The 20,390-nt window shown below is 39.6% G+C and overlaps 1 protein-coding gene across 3 annotated transcripts in view; it reads left to right on the forward strand.

Annotated features, from left to right (window-relative positions):
• LOC131234818 (5'-3' exoribonuclease 3-like) overlaps window positions 1–17,286 on the forward strand; it is a 35,716-nt gene extending 18,430 nt beyond the window's left edge. For 2 of the 3 annotated variants that reach the window (XM_058231792.1, XM_058231793.1), the window contains 14 exons: window positions 15–80; window positions 176–256; window positions 417–509; window positions 819–914; window positions 3,571–3,641; window positions 3,736–3,864; window positions 3,938–4,014; window positions 4,841–4,869; window positions 4,984–5,058; window positions 5,158–5,315; window positions 5,442–5,546; window positions 6,016–6,091; window positions 16,197–16,270; window positions 16,365–17,286. In XM_058231792.1, the coding sequence (XP_058087775.1) occupies window positions 15–80; window positions 176–256; window positions 417–509; window positions 819–914; window positions 3,571–3,641; window positions 3,736–3,864; window positions 3,938–4,014; window positions 4,841–4,869; window positions 4,984–5,058; window positions 5,158–5,315; window positions 5,442–5,546; window positions 6,016–6,091; window positions 16,197–16,270; window positions 16,365–16,878 (1,644 nt within the window). In that variant the 3' untranslated portion in view covers window positions 16,879–17,286. Of the gene's footprint in view, window positions 1–14; window positions 81–175; window positions 257–416; window positions 510–818; window positions 915–3,570; window positions 3,642–3,735; window positions 3,865–3,937; window positions 4,015–4,840; window positions 4,870–4,983; window positions 5,059–5,157; window positions 5,316–5,441; window positions 5,547–5,996; window positions 6,092–16,196; window positions 16,271–16,364 lie in introns of those variants that run through there. The other variant, XR_009165789.1, reaches the window with a different exon arrangement.
• Window positions 17,287–20,390: the final 3,104 nt, after the last annotated feature.

A 20,390-nucleotide genomic window follows, 5' to 3' on the forward strand; every position in this document is an offset into this window, starting at 1 on the left:
TTTTGGTGTTGCAGCGTAGGCTTGATCGGATCCTGCGTGAGATTCTTGAAGACAGGGGTGAAGAAGATTTTGATAATGTGGTGAGAATTGGATATCCTTCGGCCACCATGCTATTAGACCATTCCCTTTCATTTACAGTGTCATGGAACTAATGTTGCAATACATTCTCATACAGGAAGAAGACTCAAAATTCCAACTAAATTCCCATTCATTGGACTTTAATGGTCTTTCAAGTATCAGATGTTCGGTAACTGATGTAAGTCCGTCTGTCTCGATCTTACTAGTTTTGGGTTCCTGCATTTTATACCGACAGGCACATCATCGTGAAACAGTTATCAGTCTGGCTGTAGATATTCTTTTAGAGATGTATTCTAACTTATTATGTGTATTCACATGATTCTTTTTTTGTCTTCTAGTATTATGAGGACACCGAGGAATTCATACAAAAGTTAAAGGATTTGCTTCAACAGAAATCAGACCTGTTAAAAAATAACCTGCTTACAGATAAGGTTAGTTCCGTATGGTTTTAGGTGGGTTACATGCAAATGGAGTAACATACAATGCTTGATGTCAGGAAAATTACAGTGCTTAATAGCCTTAGGCAGCCCATCCCAATATACTGTAGATGTGGGTCCGATGTTTGGAATGATGGATGGTTTGGATCACATAAATTTCTTGCATTGGCTGATTCTAACTGTTTGGATAGGCCCCCTTAATGTGGTGTATTGGTTGTAATATTGGATTTTTAATTCATGAAAGCTAGAACCATCTTCTGTTTTTCTTAATGGATCATGGGTTTGTGTATGTCTTTGCCACAGGTCAATCTCGGTTCTGAAGGTTGGAAAGCTCAATATTATAAGGAGAAATTTTCTGTAGAAAAGCCTGATGAAATTGAAACCAAACGGAAAGAAATTGTATGTTAAGCTGCCTTGATATATGGAACCTGGTACCTTGAATTATTGTAGTTGTTCTTCCACCATGATTTCGATTGTAGTGTCTAAGTACATGTCCTTTTCATATCTGTTCTGTGCATTGGTTCTCCTTTCGATGCATACATGTTAGAAATTGGAAATAATGTCATTTCTGTTCTGTTCTGCTTCCTTTGCCAACACCTCCTGCTGGAATTGGCTTGATTTGTCAATCAAATGGTGAACCCTTACTGTGTTCTGACCCAAAATAGAAAAATTCTCATTGACTGATACAAATTGGTTTTGCATGCACTTCTGTGGGGCCGTCCCTATGTACTGAATATGTGGGTCCAACATTTTTGTACTGCAACTTGTTCATATGGTGCTTGGAATGGTGAATGGTTGGCATCACTATTCTCATCAGTAGTTGTAAAGCACTTTTGGTTTGAATTAAATTAAAATTTTATTTCATCTAGCAAGATGCTAGCGAGCCCTTCTCCTTGAATTTGGGTGGGTGTTTGCATTGTAATTTGCAATCCAAATACTATCTGATTTTCCTTTAATTTCGTTCTCCCTTTTCTTCCCTTGTTTTCTTTTGTGAGCAAAGGCCGGGGTTCGTCAATCTGTTGATCCTATACATTGTCACTTACCCTCTACAATTTGTGCTTCGGACTCGTACTCCTACTTTATGCTTCCTAGTTGTTTATACTCGCTAACATTTTGAAACAGATGCTTCCTTGATCCTGCACCTCAATGTATTGCTGCGTGACTTCATGCTTTAGGCAACTATAGATTCAACCATTTGAAGTGGTATTCTTATTGATGATTGGCCATTCCATGATTGGGGTCATTGCTCCTACGAAGCCCCTTCTAAGGCCGCTGCGTTTGAATGGCTAGCTGGTTGGAACAAAATTCTGACAATTGACAATCTAAGGAAGAGGGGTCTGTTTATCGTCAACGCTTGCCCCCTTTGCTGGCAGAATGAAGAATCAGTGAATTGTCTCTTTTTGCACTATCCGTTTTCTAGGGAAGTTTGGGCCAGTTTCTTTCGTCTGTTTGATATTTATTGGGTCATGCCATGGTCGATCAATGGCTTTTTCAGTCAATGGCATGCCAGCAGCCCCAGTAACAACTGAGCAGCGGTTTGGAGGCTCTCTCTTCTAGCCAGGATGTGGGCTTATGGAAAGAATGGAACAACAGATGATTTTGAAATTTATGTGGAAACTTGCAAGCTGTTTTCCGCCGGGCTAAGTCGAATGTTCTGGAATGGACGGTGGCGTCTTCTAAGATGGAGGGTTCCTCTTTGTTTGGGGTGTAGCACTTTGAATGCTTTTTGGGGCTCTTTTCTCTTCTTTGTTTTCCCTTTCATTTTCTTTTCTTTCTGTGTTCTTTTGCTTTGCTGCTTTCTAATAAGATTGTCGTCCTTTAAAAAAGCAAGAAAGAAAAAGATTGGGGTAATTTCTTACACTCCACCAATGATTCGATGAATCGTTTAAAAGCATTGGGGATATTGCTAATGTCCCCATGAAGATGGGGACATCAGCATTACCCTAAATCATGTCAATATATAGATAGATAAACAAATTACTCTTTGCTCCTTATTTGAATGCTTATAATCCATCCAAGCTGCATAAAAGCTTAGGAAAAAACGAAGCCCACACTTTCAAGTTTCAAAACCACATTGGGCAACATAATAGGATGAAGAGAACTTTGGAGCTTGAGAATAACAGACGCCTATTGGGTTTTATTTCATTTAAATAAGAGACAAAATGGTCATGTCAATAAAAATATTATGTTTTATAGTACATCAATTACTGTTGTTCAAATATATGCATCTTGAATCATCTCATCTAGCAGTCATATCTCAAACTCCATGGTGTTGAGTGGGCAACTAATTTCATCATCTGTTTGTGGCCTCCAAGTTCAAAAACCCATAAACTCGGCTTGATGTTCTTGCTGCATTGGGTTGAATCCAAGACTCAACCCACATCTTTTCGATATTTAGTTATCCTAAATTGACAATATTTAAAATAAGTTGAATCTAGTGTAAGTGATATAGAACATAACTCAAAACTACCAACAACATGGACGCTTCACTGGTTAAGGGCGTTGCTTACCTTTGGTGAGGTTGGGTGTTCGAAACACTTTCCTACCTTCTTTATTTTTAATAAAATGTCCACTCAGGAACCGAGAGGCTTGGTTTGAGTCTCGCTGAGTTGCGTCGAGTTGGCATAGTCTCCAAGTGCAATTTGAGTTTCCCAGCTACTTGGCTTGAAATCTAGCTGAGTCGAGCTGACTTGGCTATGCTGGGTTGTTATTCAGCATTGGACCTATTTACCTCAACATGGCAACCCCAACTTCCTAACCATTTGGCATGTGGGTCAACCCACCTTCTAGCTTTTGAAAGCTAAATATAACCTAACATATCTAAAACCTCCAGTTTCAATAAGAAGGTGCAACTGATTGTGGTCTGTTTCTTCTCAATTTAAGAGAATTTTACGGGATGCTAGTATTTATTATTGAATCATTGTCCTTGTCGCTGCTATGTAGCTAATACAATTATTCTATCCCAATGCTACATCAGCTTGTTGGATGTTGGTGGCAGCCTTTGGTTGACATTGTCTGATTCCATTGCTTTAATTTTCTGAGTTTTGATTTGCAGGTTCAAAAATATGTGGAAGGCCTATGTTGGGTCCTACGCTGTTATTTCGAAGGAGTGTGCTCATGGAGCTGGTAAGATAGGTTGTTGAATGCAGCTCTCCTAGACATTGATCAGACTTCTCTTGTCCATTGTCCAGTTTAAAGAAGTTGGATATTGGGCTTTCAGGTATTACAATCATCATTTTGGTCCATTTGCTTCCGATTTCAAGGGCCTTGGTGGATCATGGATAGACTTTCAGTTGGGAACTCCATTTAAACCGTTAGCTCAGCTTATGGCTGTCCTTCCGCCAAGAAGGTGAGCATCCATTTGCGGGATTCTTATATTCTTTTGTATTTCATCAGACATGACTTAACATCTTCTGTTGCAGTGCCCATGCACTTCCAGAAGCATATAGGACTCTAATGACTTGTTCAGAATCAAATATCATAGATTTTTACCCCACCGGTAAGACCCTTAAAAAAAAATAAAAATAAAAATAACTTACTGAAGTTTACGAGTTATCTCTACTATATATAAAGCCAATGGCTTTGGACAATTTTACCCTCACATTTAGTCTTCACAACATTGGTTGAGCGAGGGTAAATTCATCATAGAAATGTACCTGGTTGTCAGGGAACAATTGAGATTTTACTGTACAAAGGATGACATAGATTGCGGCGCATATAACACTAAAGCTATAATGGCCGACAATGTTGCCTATGCAAAATCTGCCGTCGATCAGGTACTTTCAAAGATGCTGGGCCCTGCATCCAAAAATCAGACATTTACAGCTCAGGTAGCCTCAGCACAGGGAACAGTGGGGATGGAATGCCAATGATGGCTTTGTGTGTGTGGCCATCATGGTGTTTTTCTTTATTAAAACCCTTCATCAGGTGTGAATCACCGGGATGAAGTGAAGATACAGAGATCAGCAGAAAACTCAAGCACATCCCAATGCATAAACTATTTTTACACTGGTCCCATTGGTGGGGACCATTAGTCTTTTATCAGGCTGATATTTTGTATGTATGGTGCAAGCATAAGGGTTCTTCCCTGATGGATGGAGCCGATTTCACACACACAACATGGTGGGCCCTGTGGAGATTGGGTGTTTTATGCGCCATCATAAAACATGCGTAGTAGATGATCCCATTGCCGCACCTTTCTCCTGCATCTCTCCTGCCTCTCAGAATCTCTCCCTTATCTTTTTATCTCCTCTCCTCACTCCATGTGCATTGTACTTGCCATACCCCTAGTGTAATTAACATCTTGAATTTCTTGTGTGGATCAGATTTTGAAGTTGACACAGACGGAGAGTGTGTACGTGGAAGTCATATGTTTATGAATGCAATCTTTTAAATTATTAATTCTCATTCTCATGGGTATCAATCATAGAAATTTGGACTTAAGGAATCTTCATGAAGTTTCTTACAGGTTCTATCACTGCTGCAATTTATTGATGAGAAACGCCTTCTTTTGGAGATTGAGAAACTAGAAAACAAACTAAAAGTATGACTAACGGCAATTCAGAAGTTGGTATTAGCGTACATAAACCTTTGGTTGGTACTTGGTATTGACATTGTGTTTTATCTTCTGCAACCATTGTAGGATGAAGAAGTTCGAAGGAATGTTGTGGCGCACGAAATGATTTTTGTTCGGGCCAGTCATGATTTAGGATTGCAAGTTTCTTCTCTTTGTTCTCGATGTTCATGTGCATCAGGGAATGAGCAGATCATAAACAAAATGACCATTGACAGTGAGAAAAGGTTTTCTTGCCAGCATTGTGTACATTGTTATGTTTGCATGCAAAACATGATTACGCTTTCTAAGGCACACACCCATTTATTGCATATTGGACATGTTATTTACATTACATTGATGTTTTGTTGTAGCAATGGCTTGAATGGTTTTCTTATGAGATGCGATGAGCAATCATGCTTGGATGATGGCAGCTCTCTCGTGAAGGGGATGGAATACACTATGGAGAATGATGTTGTGTAAGTTAATTTCCTCCTATGAGCGTCAGTATGCATAATGAGTTGGTGTTGTAAACAAAGAGAAAACGATGAAGGCTTTGAGGAAAATGATTTTCCTTTGCTTTTCTGTGTATTTGAGACAACCCTGAAGGGTTGAATATATACAGTTTTACAACGACTATACAAGGTAAAATGATAAATACAAAATCTTCTACTTATACATCGTCTATCTATAGAATCGGCTATACAAGGCATGTGGCCTGTCTAACGGGTGCATACCTCATCCACCATTCAAGGCGTATGCCGGAAGCCAAAAACATATCAAAATGGCATTTGAAATACCTTGCATTTGGAAATACATGCTGGATTGTCACACAACTCTCTATGTGCATTGATGTTGGGCCTCCTTGTTCAGGGAAAGAATGTCTAAGGATTTTTCTTTATTTATTTATTATTATTTTTTAATCATAGGCTATTGACTTTGATGCAGATGTGCAATGTTTGAGAACCCACTGTTTGATTATCATATTCCTGAGCCACCTAAAAATGTTACAATGCCTGAAAAGGTACTCTTATGTTTTGCTACAAGTTATCTAAAAGTCATTTTCTACCTATTTTGTTCTTTGCTGTATTTTATTGTAAACTTCATATTAGACATTCTCCACTCTTAATTGGTGATGATTCCTGCAGTGTATGTTTGGGATGCACACATATCAGTCTAGTTCTTAATTGGTGATGATTCCTGCAGTGTATGTTTGGGATGCACACATATCAGTCTAGTTCAGCTAGTTTATTTGCACACTATAAATGGGTTGGGGGGAGAGAGGAATCTCAATCACCTGATATTTGCCATTGAGTTTGGACTGCTGATCATTTTCTTTTTAACCATGTGTCAATATAGGGACAAAGCCCCACCTAGATGGTAGAGCTAGTTTTGTCAACGTAGCCCTTTTTTGTGTATGGTTCAAGGCTAAAATTGTTGTTTGTGACCCAAAATTGAAAGTAATGATTCTCTTGATTTTTGGAAATTTGACTTAGCTATGGTCTTTTGACCAAATTCCTAGCAAAGGACCACGGAAATGTAGTAGGAAGGGGTTAAACATCCTACTCCATTTGCCATATTGCGGTCTCTACTCAAGGAGAATGAAATCCCTAGTTGGAATTTTGTCAAATGGTTCATTGCCCCCAAAAGGCAAAAAAATAAAAAATGAAAATTAGAAGTTTGAGTATTAGAGAGAGTATTGAGAAGGAGATGGAGGGGAATGTGCTGAAGTGGCTTACAAGCCATCTTCTTCTTATGTCCTTGATGCTTGATCTTGGAATTGAGCTTGAAAGGAATTTGATCTCTTTGATAGTGTCTTCAAAATCTTATAAGAGTCTTACCTTGTCATTCTAGGAGAAATGAGGAAGAAGAACAACATCACTTCTCCTTCCAAAGGTTTTCAGATCCTTGGCTCACTACTCCAAGGAGTAGAAATGTACTCTTTGGCCTGATATCCAGTGTTAGTAGTATTGGCATTGTTACATGTATCACTGGCTGGGGATACAGAAATATGTATCAATATTGTAGGTATTATCGCTAATACCCGGAAATGTATTGTTGATTGAGGGAAACATTGGGGAAACACAAGGAAATGGTGGAATTCTCAATGAAACTTTAGGGGATGCTAAATATGTATTTACATATTTGGGAATCAAATAAGTACAAAAATACACATACATAATAAGTGTTGTTAACAGATGTCTTAAATCTGGAAAACTCGACTAGCCTTGAGAAAGTTCGGCTTAAAGTCTAGCAACAACGTATATTGGAATTTCTGAGATACTCGACCAGTCGAAGGACAGGCTCGACTAGTCGAGGGTTATGCAGATTGTGCGCGGATTGTGCACGAACTGCATAAATTTGAGGCGGTTTCCAGGGAGGGGCGTAAGTGGGAGTTCCCCAACTATAAATAGAAGTCCTTAGGGCTATTCTAAAGTATTCTAAGGCTTCCTAAAGTATTCAAAAGGGTTTCTAGAAGGGGTTCTAGGGTTGTAAAGGGTGTAGCAAGGGTGAGATTTAAGCTTGTTTGAATTGGCTAAGTCTTTTCTCTTTGTAGTTTATGCTTTCAAAATGGATTTCTGTCGCTTTATGTCATGGGTTTTTCGCGAAAGGGTTTTCCAAGTTAAATCTTTGTGCTCTCTTGTATTTGCTTAGTGCTCTTAGATTGCTATCCTAGATCCATCTTTGTGTGATTCCGCAGCCCAATCCCCAACAAGTGGTATTAGAGAAATCGTTGGGGCACAGATTTGAATCTGCAGGATTAACATCAATGGGAAGCACTAGGTATGATATTGAGAAGTACTCAGGCAAAAATAACTTTGAGTTATGGAAGATCAAGATGATCAGTTCCTTAACCAAACAAGGTGGGGATGGTGCTCTTGAGGAAAGAAAATCTACTATGACTAATGAAGAATGGAATACTCTTGATAAGAAGGCCTTATCATCAATCCGTTTATGTCTCACGGATGAGGTTCTCTACAATGTTTTGAGGGAGAAAACTACGGCTAACTTATGGGCGAAGTTAGAGGATATTTATATAAAGAAATCTTTTGAAAATCGCGTACACTTGAAGCTACAGTGATATACTTTCAAGATGGCAAAGGGTGGAGATCTGGAGGCCCACATCAACAACTTTAATAAATTGGTTTGCAAATTGCTGGATATGGAGGAAGTGATCAAAGATGAGGAACAAGCATGTATGTTGTTGAATTCTCTTCCGACATCGTATGAGTCATTCAAGGACACAATGTGCACCGCAAATAAAACCCTGAGTGTCGACACCGTTATCTCAGCCCTTCAAGGGAAGGCTATGAGAAAGTTAAACGGTAACATAGAGACATCTTCTGATGGACTGATTACGAGGGGCAGGAATTCTGATCGAGGTATAGGATCCTTAAGACCTAGATCCAAATCCAAGGGCAAGGGCTAAGGAAAACTAAAGTGTTGGAATTGTGGGATGACTGGACACATGAAGAAGGATTGTACAAATCCTAAAACGAAGAAAGGAAACTCAGAAGCTTCTTCCAGGGAGGCTAATGTTGTCACATCTAATGAAGAAACAAGTGGAGGTGATGTTCTGTCTGTGTTTATGGTCGGACACTTGCATGACAATCTTAGAGATGAGTGGATCCTCGACACAGGAGCATCATATCACATGACTCCTCATCGGAGTTGGTTCGCCAGTTACAATGAACGCGATGGTAGGCAGGTTTTTATGGGCAATGATAATGCCTGTAATGTTGTGGCTATTGGTATTCTACGCATCAAGATGTTTGATGGGATGGAGCGTACCTTGACTGATGTCAGGCACATTCCTGATATGAAGAAAAGTCTAATTTCTCTTGGTGCACTCGAGGCTATAGGGTACAAGTTCACCAGCCTTAATGGTGTCCTTAAAGTTTCAAAGGGGGCACTCGCGGTTATGAGAGTGCAAAGGCACGAAAACCTATACAGGTTGATTGGAAGCACTTCAGCAGGTAGAGTAGTAGCAGCTGTTGTAGATTCCACTTCTGTATGTATGTGGCATGCTCGTTTAGGCCACATGAGCGAGTGGGGCATGAATGTACTATGTGATTGTTGTTTGATTCCATCATTTAAGAATTATGATTTAGGTATATGCGAGCATTGTATATATGGTAAACAATCTAGATTATTGTTTAGATCTGGAAAACATGTATGTAAGGGAGTGCTTGATTATGCACACTTGATGTATGGGGGTCATCGCCAGTGGTTGTGGTTGTGGTTGGGGGCTCGTCATGGTTTGTTTCATTCATTGACGACCACTCCTGGAAAGTTTGGGTTTACTTCATGAAACGTAAATTTGAAGTTTTCACCATATTCAAACAATGGAAGGCATTGGTGGAAAAACAGTCAGGGCAAAAAATAAAGGTTTTAAGGACTGACGATGGTGGAGAATTTACTTCCATTGAATTTAATGAAAATTGCAAAGATGAAGGGATCATTAGGCACAACACAGTGCGCCACACACTCGAACAAAGCGGTGTGGCTGAAAGAATGAATTGGACTCTCTTGGAGAGGTCCAGATGCATGTTAAGTAATGTTGTGTTGGGCAAGGACTTATGGACTGAGGCCGTTAATACGGCTTGCTACTTGGTGAACCGATTCCCGTCTACGACAATTGAATGTAAAATCCCAGAGGAAGTATGGAGTGGTCATACGCTGGACTACTTAGATTTGTGCATATTTAGTTGTGAGGCGTACTCTCATGTACCGTTAGTTGAGAGAGAAGCTATACCATAGAAGAAAAAAATATATCTTTGTTGGCTATAGTGTAGGTGTGAAAGGTTATAGGTTATTCGACAAGGTCACACACAAGGTCATTATGAGCCGTGATGTCAGGTTCGATGAAAGCTCTTTATTCCATAAGAATGATCAGGAGGAGCAAGAGGAACCAGAAAGGTTGATCGTAGACGTCCAGATTGACACAGATGATACTCAGGCAGAAACAAATGCGCAGACAGAGGTACATGATCAGGTAGAACAGCCATCTGTGAAAAGAAACCCACCGCGTGATCACAGGTTATTAGCAAAATACAGGGATGACTCTAATATCGCATATGCCCTCATTACAGATGAGGAGGATCCATCAACTATTCAAGAGGCTTTTAATGAGCCTGATGCAGAAAAGTGGAAGGCGGCTATGGACGATGAGATGGACTCGTTGCACAAAAACAACACATGGGAGCTGGTGGATCTTCCAGTGGGCCAAAAATTGATCGGATGTAAGTGGTTATTCAAAAGAAAATAGGATAAATATAAAGCGAGACTGATAGCGAAGCGTTATGCTCAAAGAGAATGAATCGACTTCACAGAGATATTCGCGCTGGTGGTTAAGCAAGTATCCAATAGATTCGTGTTGGCACTAGTTGCCCAATACGATCTCGAGCTGGAACAGATGGATGTTAAGACTGTATTCTTGCGCGGGGAGTTGGAAGAGCAGATTTACATGAAACAACCAGAAGGCTACGAAGTTAAAGGGGCAAAGAAAAAAGTTTGTAGATTAATGAGGTCGTTGTATGGCCTGAAATAGTCGCCTAGGCAGTGGTATAAGAAATTTGATTCTTTCATGTTGAGTTAGAAATATACTCGGAGTGAATACGATCACTGTGTCTATTACAAGACACTGAGTGATGGCAAATTCATCATCCTAATATTGTATGTTTATGATATGTTGATCGCCAGTCATGATATTTCTGAAATCAAAGTACTGAAGACTCGGTTATCAGGAACATTTGAGATGAAAGATCTAGGGGTTGCAAAGAGGATTATCGGCATAGATATTCATAGAGACAGGAAGAGGAGCAGACTTTTGTTAACACAGGCGGAATACCTTGAAAAGGTGCTGATCGAGTATGGGATGGACCAGGCAAAGCTGGTGAGCGTTCCTCACACGACTCACTTCAAGCTTTCCTCAAAACAATGTCCTAAATCAAATGAGGAAAAACAAGTTATGTCTCACTTGCCTTATTCGAATGCGGTTGGCAGATTAATATGTGCCATGGTTTGTACGAGACCACATATTTCACAGGCAGTCAGTGTTGTGAGCATATACATGTCAAACCCCGGCAAGCAATATTGAGAAACGGTGAACTGGCTACTTTGATACATTCGAAGTACAAAAGACTATGTTTTAACTTTTGAGAAGACATGAGAAAAGTTGGTAGAGTATGTGGATTCAGACTACGTAGGTAGTATGGATTCTAGAAAGTCGACTTCTGGTTACTCCTTTGTACTAGCAGGTGGAGCAATTAGTTGGATGTTGAAGCTTCACTTCGTGGTACTCTTTCCATAACCGAAGCAGAATATATGGCGTTGACGGAAGCGTTTAAGGAAGGTGTCTGGTTAAGAGACATGATAAATTAGTTGAGACTTCAGCAGGAGGCCGTGCCGGTTCATTGTGATAGCGAGAGCACTATCAATTTGCTAAAAATTCTGTTTATCACTCTCGTACTAAGCACATTGACCTTCGTCATTTTATCTGATAGGTGCATGAGGAAGGAGGCATAACACTGGAGAAGATTCACACCAGCATGAATCCGGCAGACATGCTCACCAAGGTCGTTCTTACAGAGAAGTTTAAGTTCTGTGCAACTTCTTTGGGCTTGGCGATGACGTAAAAGAATGATGGAGTGTACACGAGAAGCATTAGTTGAAGCTATGATGCGACAAAGAGATAAGAGAAGAGGGCAAGAAGCTACACGTTTGAAGATTGAAGACATGGTGGAGATTGTTGTTTACAAATGTCTTAAATCTGGAAAACTCGATTAGCCTTGAGAAAGTTCGGCTCGAAGTCCAGCGACAAAGTATATTGAAATTTTTGAGATACTGGACCAATTGAAGGACAGGCTCGACTAGTCGAAGGTCCCTTCGATCAGTCGAAGCTCTGGCTCAACTAGTCGAGGGTTACAAAGATTGTCTGCGGATTATGCGTGGACTGCGTAAATTTGAGGCGGTTTCTCGGGAGGTAAGTGGGAGTTCCCCAACTATAAATAGGAATCCCTAGGGCCATTCTAAAGTATTCTAAGGCTTCCTAAAGTATTCTAAAGGGTTTCTAGGAGGGGTTCTAGGGTTGTAAAGGGTGAAACAAGGGTGAGATTCAAGCTTGTTTGAATCGGGTAAGTATTTACTCTTTATAATTTATGCTTTCATAGTGGATTTCTGTCACTTTGTGTTGTGGTTTTTCCCCGAAAGGGTTTTTCATGTTAAATCTTTGTGCTCTCTTGTGTTCGCTTGGTGTTCTTGGATTGTTATCCTAAATCCATCTCTGTGTGATTCCACAGCTCAATCCCCAACAATAAGTTTCTCTTTAATGAGGTTTGAAAGCATGTAACAGTAATGGAAACATTTGAGAAACATGGGAAAATTGTTGGAACTTTTCAATCATCTTCAAGAGATGCTAAAATACACATTTACATATTTAAGAATTAAATAATAAGTTTTCCTTTAATGGAGCCTAAAAGCACGTATCTTTGACTTAGGGAAACATTGGGAAAACATGGGGAAAATGGTGGATCCATCCATCTTATCCAACCATCCATCAATGCATGCACATACATCCATACAAACAGATGCATGATCCATCCATCCATGCATGCATACACGCACACACATTCAACCAACCATCTATGCATCCATCCATCCATCCATGCATGCATGCATATACACACATGCAAACATGCATTTCATCATACAACCATGCACCCATAAAAAAATTGAAATGGAATTTTTTTTAATAAACAGTTTTTTTTTTTTGGTGATATTGATATTAACGAATTCACCATCTCCATTTGACATAAAAGTCTTGATTTTTGCAATTGAGCAAATTTTCAATTTTGGTTTTAAAATTAGCAAAGACATCCAAAAGTTGAGCATGTGAATGTAAAGGAAATGGCCAGTAATATTTAAAGAAATCATCCATAAACACAACATAATAACACAAACCACTTGTGGAATAAATAGGTGAAGGTCCCCAAATATTTTGATTCCGGGAATCAATTGACCAGATAATTAGTCGGCTAGAATGAATTTGTGAGTTGTATATCTTGAATTTGGTGCGGAAGATTTTCTAATAATTAGAGTTGTACACGAGCTGAGCCGAACTGAGTTTGACCCAAGTTTGGTTTGGCTTGTTTTGTGACACCCTTGTTCGAGCTTTACACGAGCCGCGCTTCAAGCCTATCCCTACTGTTTGAGCTTGGTTTGGTCCAGATTATACGAGCTTGAGCTTGGTTTGGTTTGGTCCAAATATCCTAGCCGAGCCAAGCCGAACCGATTCTGAAACTTTTGTACCCCAATAAGTTTGGAACCTGTGTTGTGGTCTACCGAAGGTTTGGATCTTCCTTAATTTGGGTCTCATACTGTAAAATGAGATGGAAAATTTGATGGTCGACTGGATAAAACACATATATCATGGTGGGCCCACAGAGCTTTGATACTAGCTACGTGGCGAGTGTTGAGGTCACCAGCCAATTCGAATCTCACTTAAGCGTATTGAGTAAACTTTGTGGGTCCACCATCATGTATATATACTATCCACGCCATCCATCCATTTTTACATATCATTTTGGGACATGATCCAAAATTGAATCATATCCAAAGCTCAGGTGGACCAAACCACAGGAAACAGTGCATTCATGTATATGTATTATGTATTATCCATGTTGTCCATCTGTTTTTACATATCATTTTAGGACATGATCCCAAAATTGAATCATATCCAAAGCTCAAGTGGATCACAACACAGGAGACTGCGCATACAATCTACGAGGCGAATCAAGCCGAATCAACTGAGCTGAATCAAGCCGAGCTGGTACTGCCCTGGTTTGAGCTTGGTTTGTTTTTTTTAAACGAGCTTGACCCCGAGGCTTGGTTTGGTTTGAACTTCTAATTGAACCAATCCAAGCCGAGCTTTTTAAACCAATCCGAGGCAAGCTTTCAAGCTGGCTTGGTTTGTGTCCAGCTCTAGCGATATTATCAAAATATCAGTGATACATTGGCAATAAAAGTGGCACCTAAAATTTATACAGTAAAAAATAGAGGCTATACATGGGTGATATCAATACATTGGTGATATAAGCGATACCTGAAATTTACATAGTTGAAAATATTGGCGATACTTAGTGATATATCGCCGATATCTGGAATTTCTGATACTACTACTGTTATCGGTATCGCTGAGCTGGAGATACCGATAATATCGGGGATACTTGGAACAATGGTTATATCAGTTTTAACTTGTGTATGAAGACTTGTCATATTGCAAAATCAGCAAAGTTGTGCGATGAAAATAGGAAATGTTGGAAAACCCAGTTCATCTGACCCATCATTGATATGAGAGATGTGGAAAGGGAGCAGGGTGGTGAGAGAGGAAAAGAGTCTTTGGAAAATTTGAATTTCAGTTGGAGTTCAGAGACTTGTAGGGGAATTCAAGTGAGAAACGGTGGCTATGTGGGCCCACAGGAGCGGAGGCTGACAGTACAATACTCCACCCAACATTGATTTGCATGGTCGGGGCCAAGGTAGAGGAAATGGTTCTTTTGAAGAACCAAGGTTCGGTCAGACTTCGCTGGTAATTAGAATTCAGATTAGAAATGACAATTTTAATGCATCAGGAAATGGCTCGAGGGCCGACTGGAGTGATAATTGGAGATCCACGTCTCAGTTTCTGACAGCACTGACTTATTGGGGCCAAGGAAGAGGCTGTTTTGAGCCATCTTCTTCAAGCCGAAGATGGTAGTTAAAGCAGTTATTTTCTTTGGGAATCTTGGATAGGGGGTTTTGGGTTTTGTTTCAGAGTGTGTTTGGCACCCTATTCATGAAATATCTTGATATTTGGTACAACCAAACATGCCCTTCATGGCTGCTTTGGGGCATCCATTTGTGTATGCTAGGTCTTTATATAGAAGTGGGCTTCCTATTCCTAATCCTACTAAAACCACAACTCTTAAGAAGTAAATTTTCTAATTGACCTCTTTCCTAATTTGACTCAACCAAACCATGCTTAATAATCAACCTAGTTAAATAAGGACTCGGCAATGATTCTCAACAGACGAAATGGGTTCTTACCTCTTTTGAGAAAGTTTCTCTAGGGTGTTTTGGTAATGTCCATCTTCTGTTAGTTGTTTGTTAGGTTGTTAAGGTGTTGAAACCTCAGCATGAGTTAGGTGGTTCAGGGGGTTTAGTTGCTGATATTTTGTATAGTAGGCCATCTTTTTCTGCAATTTTACTTAGTTATGAGTTTTTAATGAAAATTGAGGAGATCGGAGAGAGGTTTTCATTGGTTTGTGATTGCTAGAAAGGTGTTTGGTTGCTGGATTGCACTCTAAACCCCTCAAATCCCCAACTTCTTCCTTCTCCTTTCTTGCTTGCAAAACGTAGCTCCTATGGATTCCTCTGAATTTGTGTGATTTGGAATTACATCTCTGTGATTGGGCAAAAGACTCTTCTTCAATTTTGTCATTGAATCAGTGACTTTGGGCTCTGAAAATACAATTTTTTTCTGAGATAGATAATTACACTTTCGGAGACGGTGCTATATTGTATGAAGGTTAATGATCACATTCATTCAAAGATATGGTAGTTACCCTACTTTGGAGCTCTGTAGGGTCCACCCAAGATGTATGTGAAGAATCAAACCGTTCATCTGGTGACTCGTTTTCATTGTACATCTCAAGAATCATCTCAATCCAAAAGTCAGGTGGGACACCACATTAAGCAATGTACAATCATGGCTAAAACCTCTACATTCACTTGTTATAGTCCACCTAAGTTTTGCACTAGTTTATTTTTATGTGTCCCTTCTTCCTGGTGGGTTGGACCTGATTAATTGCTTGGGTGACATATACACTGCACGGCAGACCCCAAATTCTATCTGGAAGTTTTTACTGTGGGCACCCCCCTCCCTAATCTCCCCCATTCTTCCCTTGTACCCACCTGAGTAATGGATAAGGCTGTATTTTGGGAACTGGAAAGTACTTGCACAGTGATCCATGCAGCCTGTAATTACCATTTGTTAAGTCGATTTTGTGATTCGTATCTGATGTACTTTCATTTTGCTCATATCTAATTCATTTGTATAAATTTCATTGAACTAAAATTGTCTGCTCCAGACGATCACTGAAGCAGATATAAAACAAAGAGTGCTCTGGCATGAATATAATGGCCGTCAATCGAAGGAAAATAGGTGAATTTTCTTTCTCAAAATGTCGCTTTTGCAAGAAATGATAAAATTGCAAATTCAGTCATTCTGTTTTAACTTGTGTATGAAAACTTGGCAGATTGCAAAATTGTCAAAGGTATGCGATGGAAACAGGAAACGTTGGAAATCCAACTTCATCCGACCCATCATCGGAACGAGAAATGTGGAAAGGGGTGGGGTCAGGTAGGGGTGGCGGGAGAGGAAAAGGGTCTCTGGAAAATTCAAATTGTAGTTGGAGTTCGGAGACTTGTAGGGGAATTCAGGTGAGGAACAGTGGTTTTGGGGAACTGAGAAATGCAATGTGGGCCCATAGGAGTGGAAGCTGGCAGTACAATACTCCACCCGACAATGATTTGCATGGTCAAGGCCGAGGGAGAGGAAATCGTTCTTTTGAAGAAACGAGGTCTGGTCAGACTTCGGTGGCAGTCAGAGGAGTTTATGATAGAAATGGAAGTTTCAACGCATCAGGAAATGGTTCAAGGGCCGATAGGAGTGACAACTGGAGATCCACTTCTCAACTTCCGGCAGCACCAACTTATCAGGGCCGAGGAAGAGGCTGTTTTGAGCCGTCTTCTTCAAATCGAAGATGGTAGTTAAGACATTTTGTTTGGGGATCTTGTATAGGGTGTTTTGGTTTTTGTCTTAGGGTGTGTTAGGCACCCAATTTCATGAAATATGAAAATTTGCATCATTTAAATCATGAGATACCTCGATATTTGGTACAACCGGATGTGCCCCTTCATGGTTGTTTTGGGCAAACTTCTTGGAGGCGAAGATTGTAGTCAAGACAGTAATTTATTCAGGGATCGTGTGTGTGTGTGCGCGTCTCATTTTAGTATGTGTTTGGTTGCACCCTATTTTGTGAAATAGGAAAATTTGCAACAAATTAGACTGATAAATCATGATCATGATATTTGGTTCAACCAAACATGCCCTTATCATTTATTATAATTAATAAGGGAAAGCAATGAAAACTGTTAGGTGATTTTGATTCTGTTTTTTATGGTGTATTTCTAGCACCCTTAACTCGAATGGGTCAATCTGGTATGTTGGATGGGAAGGACATGTTGTTTGCAAGTTGTATGCTTCAATAGCACTACAATGTCACTCCATTGGTGACCTGTTTAATGAAACAAAAGACAGCATTGTGTATGTTAATTCAAGGAGTTGTTTGATTCTCCCGATGAGTGCAATGTTTCATATGGATAATTCAAATGAGGCGACCCAAATCATGGGACCTACACTGATCTGATCCATAACCACAACTTATATAGATTGGATGGTCCTGAGCTCTCATCTATTGGACGTCTTTGTGTGTGTGTGTGTGTGTGGGTGTTTTCAGGCCATTATCTAATTTTCATTTTAATTGTCGATTACATTTTTACTGGTCAAATGTTGGATACTGTATCCAATAAAAACCCGTTGCTCTGTTTAAAGCGGCATGAGATGCTTGGACTTTTTTTTTTTTTTTTTTTTTCTTCTTAGTGGTTGCTTCACTGTCAGTGGGTTGACTCAAGAATCTAATGTGTTTAGTTTGAAGTCACCGCTAACCAGTTTTTACTTAGAATTTCACAATCGGCTAAGCCCTATGGAATCTTAGAGATTAGGGGTTTAGAGACTTATTGTTGTACAATGACTCCTATGATTGATCCACAAATTGGAGATTTTGAGTAAGAAGCATGGGTGATAGAGAAGGAATGGGTTAGGCACCTTCTTTATCGGCGCAAAAGTCCAGTTTCTACTTTATAGGATACATGAGATTTTAGGGGATTATAAGTTCCAGAAAAATTTTATTATCTAGTTGGTTATGGATCTGAAGCTGACTAAAGAGGGCCTTGACTCGGGGTGGAAGTGGAGAATGCAACGCCGAGAAGTGCTTTTAATGTTTTAAAAAATAAAATAAAAAGGACTTCCATTATCTAGTCAGCTGTGGACAAGATCCGAAGCCGGATTAGGGCACTCACCTCGGGGGTGAAAGTGGAGAGTTGTTAGTCACATCTACCTGAAGAGTGATTTTGCTCTTTTAAAAAGAAAATAAAAAGGACTTCCGTTGTCCTTCCAGTTGTAGGCAAGATCTGAAGCTGACTAGGGGGGCTCGATTCGGGGTGAAAGTGGAGAATATTTTCTCATATCAACCGGTGGTCGAGGAGTTATTTTGCTCTTTTAAAAATAGAATAAAAAGGACTGGGCAATCTTAAGATTTTGATGTGGTAGGATTCAAGAAGCTGACAAGTTATAAAGCATACATTTTAAGAAGCGTAAGATAAGAGGGGGGTTGGAAGATGATGGGTTGATGCTATGCCAAGATGCAATATAGGAAATGGAGGGTGAGAGGGTGAGAGCTCGACTTGAAGTTTGGTGTAAACAATGTTAGGGGACTGCGGAAGCACACAAAGATGAATAAGGTGAAGTAATGCAATCGCACCAATTAAGCACAATGCAAACACACTGATTTTAACGTGGAAAACCCTTTCAAGAAAAAAACCATGGTACAAAGCGATAAATAATCACTATGAAAGCATAGAATATAAGAGTTTAGAGGATACCTGATTCAAACAAGCCTCAAATTGTCCCAAGCTACGCCCTTAAAACCCTAGGAATGAATTGGAAAAACTCTGTGATATACCAAAATTCCAATTACAATCCTATATATAGCCTTAGGAAGAATCATAATTAAAATTAGAAACAAATCCTACAGATACGCAACTCTATGTAACTTTGTGATACGTTCAATTGCACTTTGATGGGTCTTTCGATGGCATCGAACTGAAGTTTCGATGGCATCGAAAGTAAGCTCGATGACATCGAACAAGTACACGAATAGTCCAGTAACCTACTGGAGAAATTCCAAATTTCTCGATGGAATCAAGCAGCTGTTCGATGACATCAAATGGTTTGTCAATGGCATTGACAAACCCTGTTTCTAAATTGATTTAAGACATCAAAAAATAATAATCTCCATCATGTCTTCAATCTTTATTCCTATAGCTTCTTGTCCTCTTTTCTTATCTCTGCCTTGCATCATAACTTCATCATTGTTTCTCGTGCACACTTCATCCTCCTTTTATGCCTTCACCAAACCCAGAGAAATTGTATAGAACTTGAACTTCTCTGCAGGAATCACCTTGGTGAGCATGTCTACTAGATTCATGTTGGTGTGAATCTTCTCTAGAGTCACGCCTCCTTCCTCAAGCACCTGTCGGATAAAATGGTGACAACCATCAATATGTTTAGTAAGTAAGTGATAAACCGAGCTTTTAATCAAATTGATAATACTCTCGCTATCACAATTAACCAGCATGACTTCCTACTGAAGCCCCAATTGATTTATCATTCTTCTCAACTAAATATCTTCCTTGAACGCCTTTATCATTGCCATATACTCTACTTCGGTTGTGGAAAGAGCCACCACAAACTGAAACTTCGACAGCCAACTGATTTATCCACCGGCTAGCACAAACGAGTAACCTGAAGTTAACTTTCTAGAGTCCATGTTGCCCCTGTAATCTGAATGCACATACCTAACTAACTTGGCTCCTGTTTTCTCAAAAGTTAAGACGTAATCTTTCGTATCTCAAACTTATTGAAGTAACCATTTTACTACATCTCAGTGTTGCTTTCTAGTGTTAGACATATATCTGCACACAACACTAATTGCCTATGAAATTTATGGTCTAGTACATACCATAGCATACAAAAAACTGTTAACTGCATTTGAATAAGGCACATGAGACATCCTGCTTTTCTTCATCTATTTTAGGACATTGTTCTAAAGATAGCCTGAAGTGAGTTGCATGGGGAATGCTAACCGTCTTTGCCTTGTCTATCCCATACCTAATCAATACCGTCTCAAATTATTCTGCCTACGATAAGCAAAGCATGCTCTTCCTGTCTCTGTATATATCAATGCCGAGAACCTTCTTTGCAGCCTCTAGATCTTTCATCTCGAATGTTCCTGATAGCCGAGTTTTCAGTAAATCGATCTTAAACATGTTATGACTGACGATCAACATGTCATCAACATATAATACGAGGATAATGAATTTTTTGTTACTCAATGTCTTATAATAGACATTGTGATTATATTCACTCCTAAAAAACTTCT

This window comes from Magnolia sinica, chromosome 19 (assembly GCF_029962835.1).
Source record: "Magnolia sinica isolate HGM2019 chromosome 19, MsV1, whole genome shotgun sequence".
Lineage (NCBI taxonomy): Eukaryota > Viridiplantae > Streptophyta > Magnoliopsida > Magnoliales > Magnoliaceae > Magnolia > Magnolia sinica.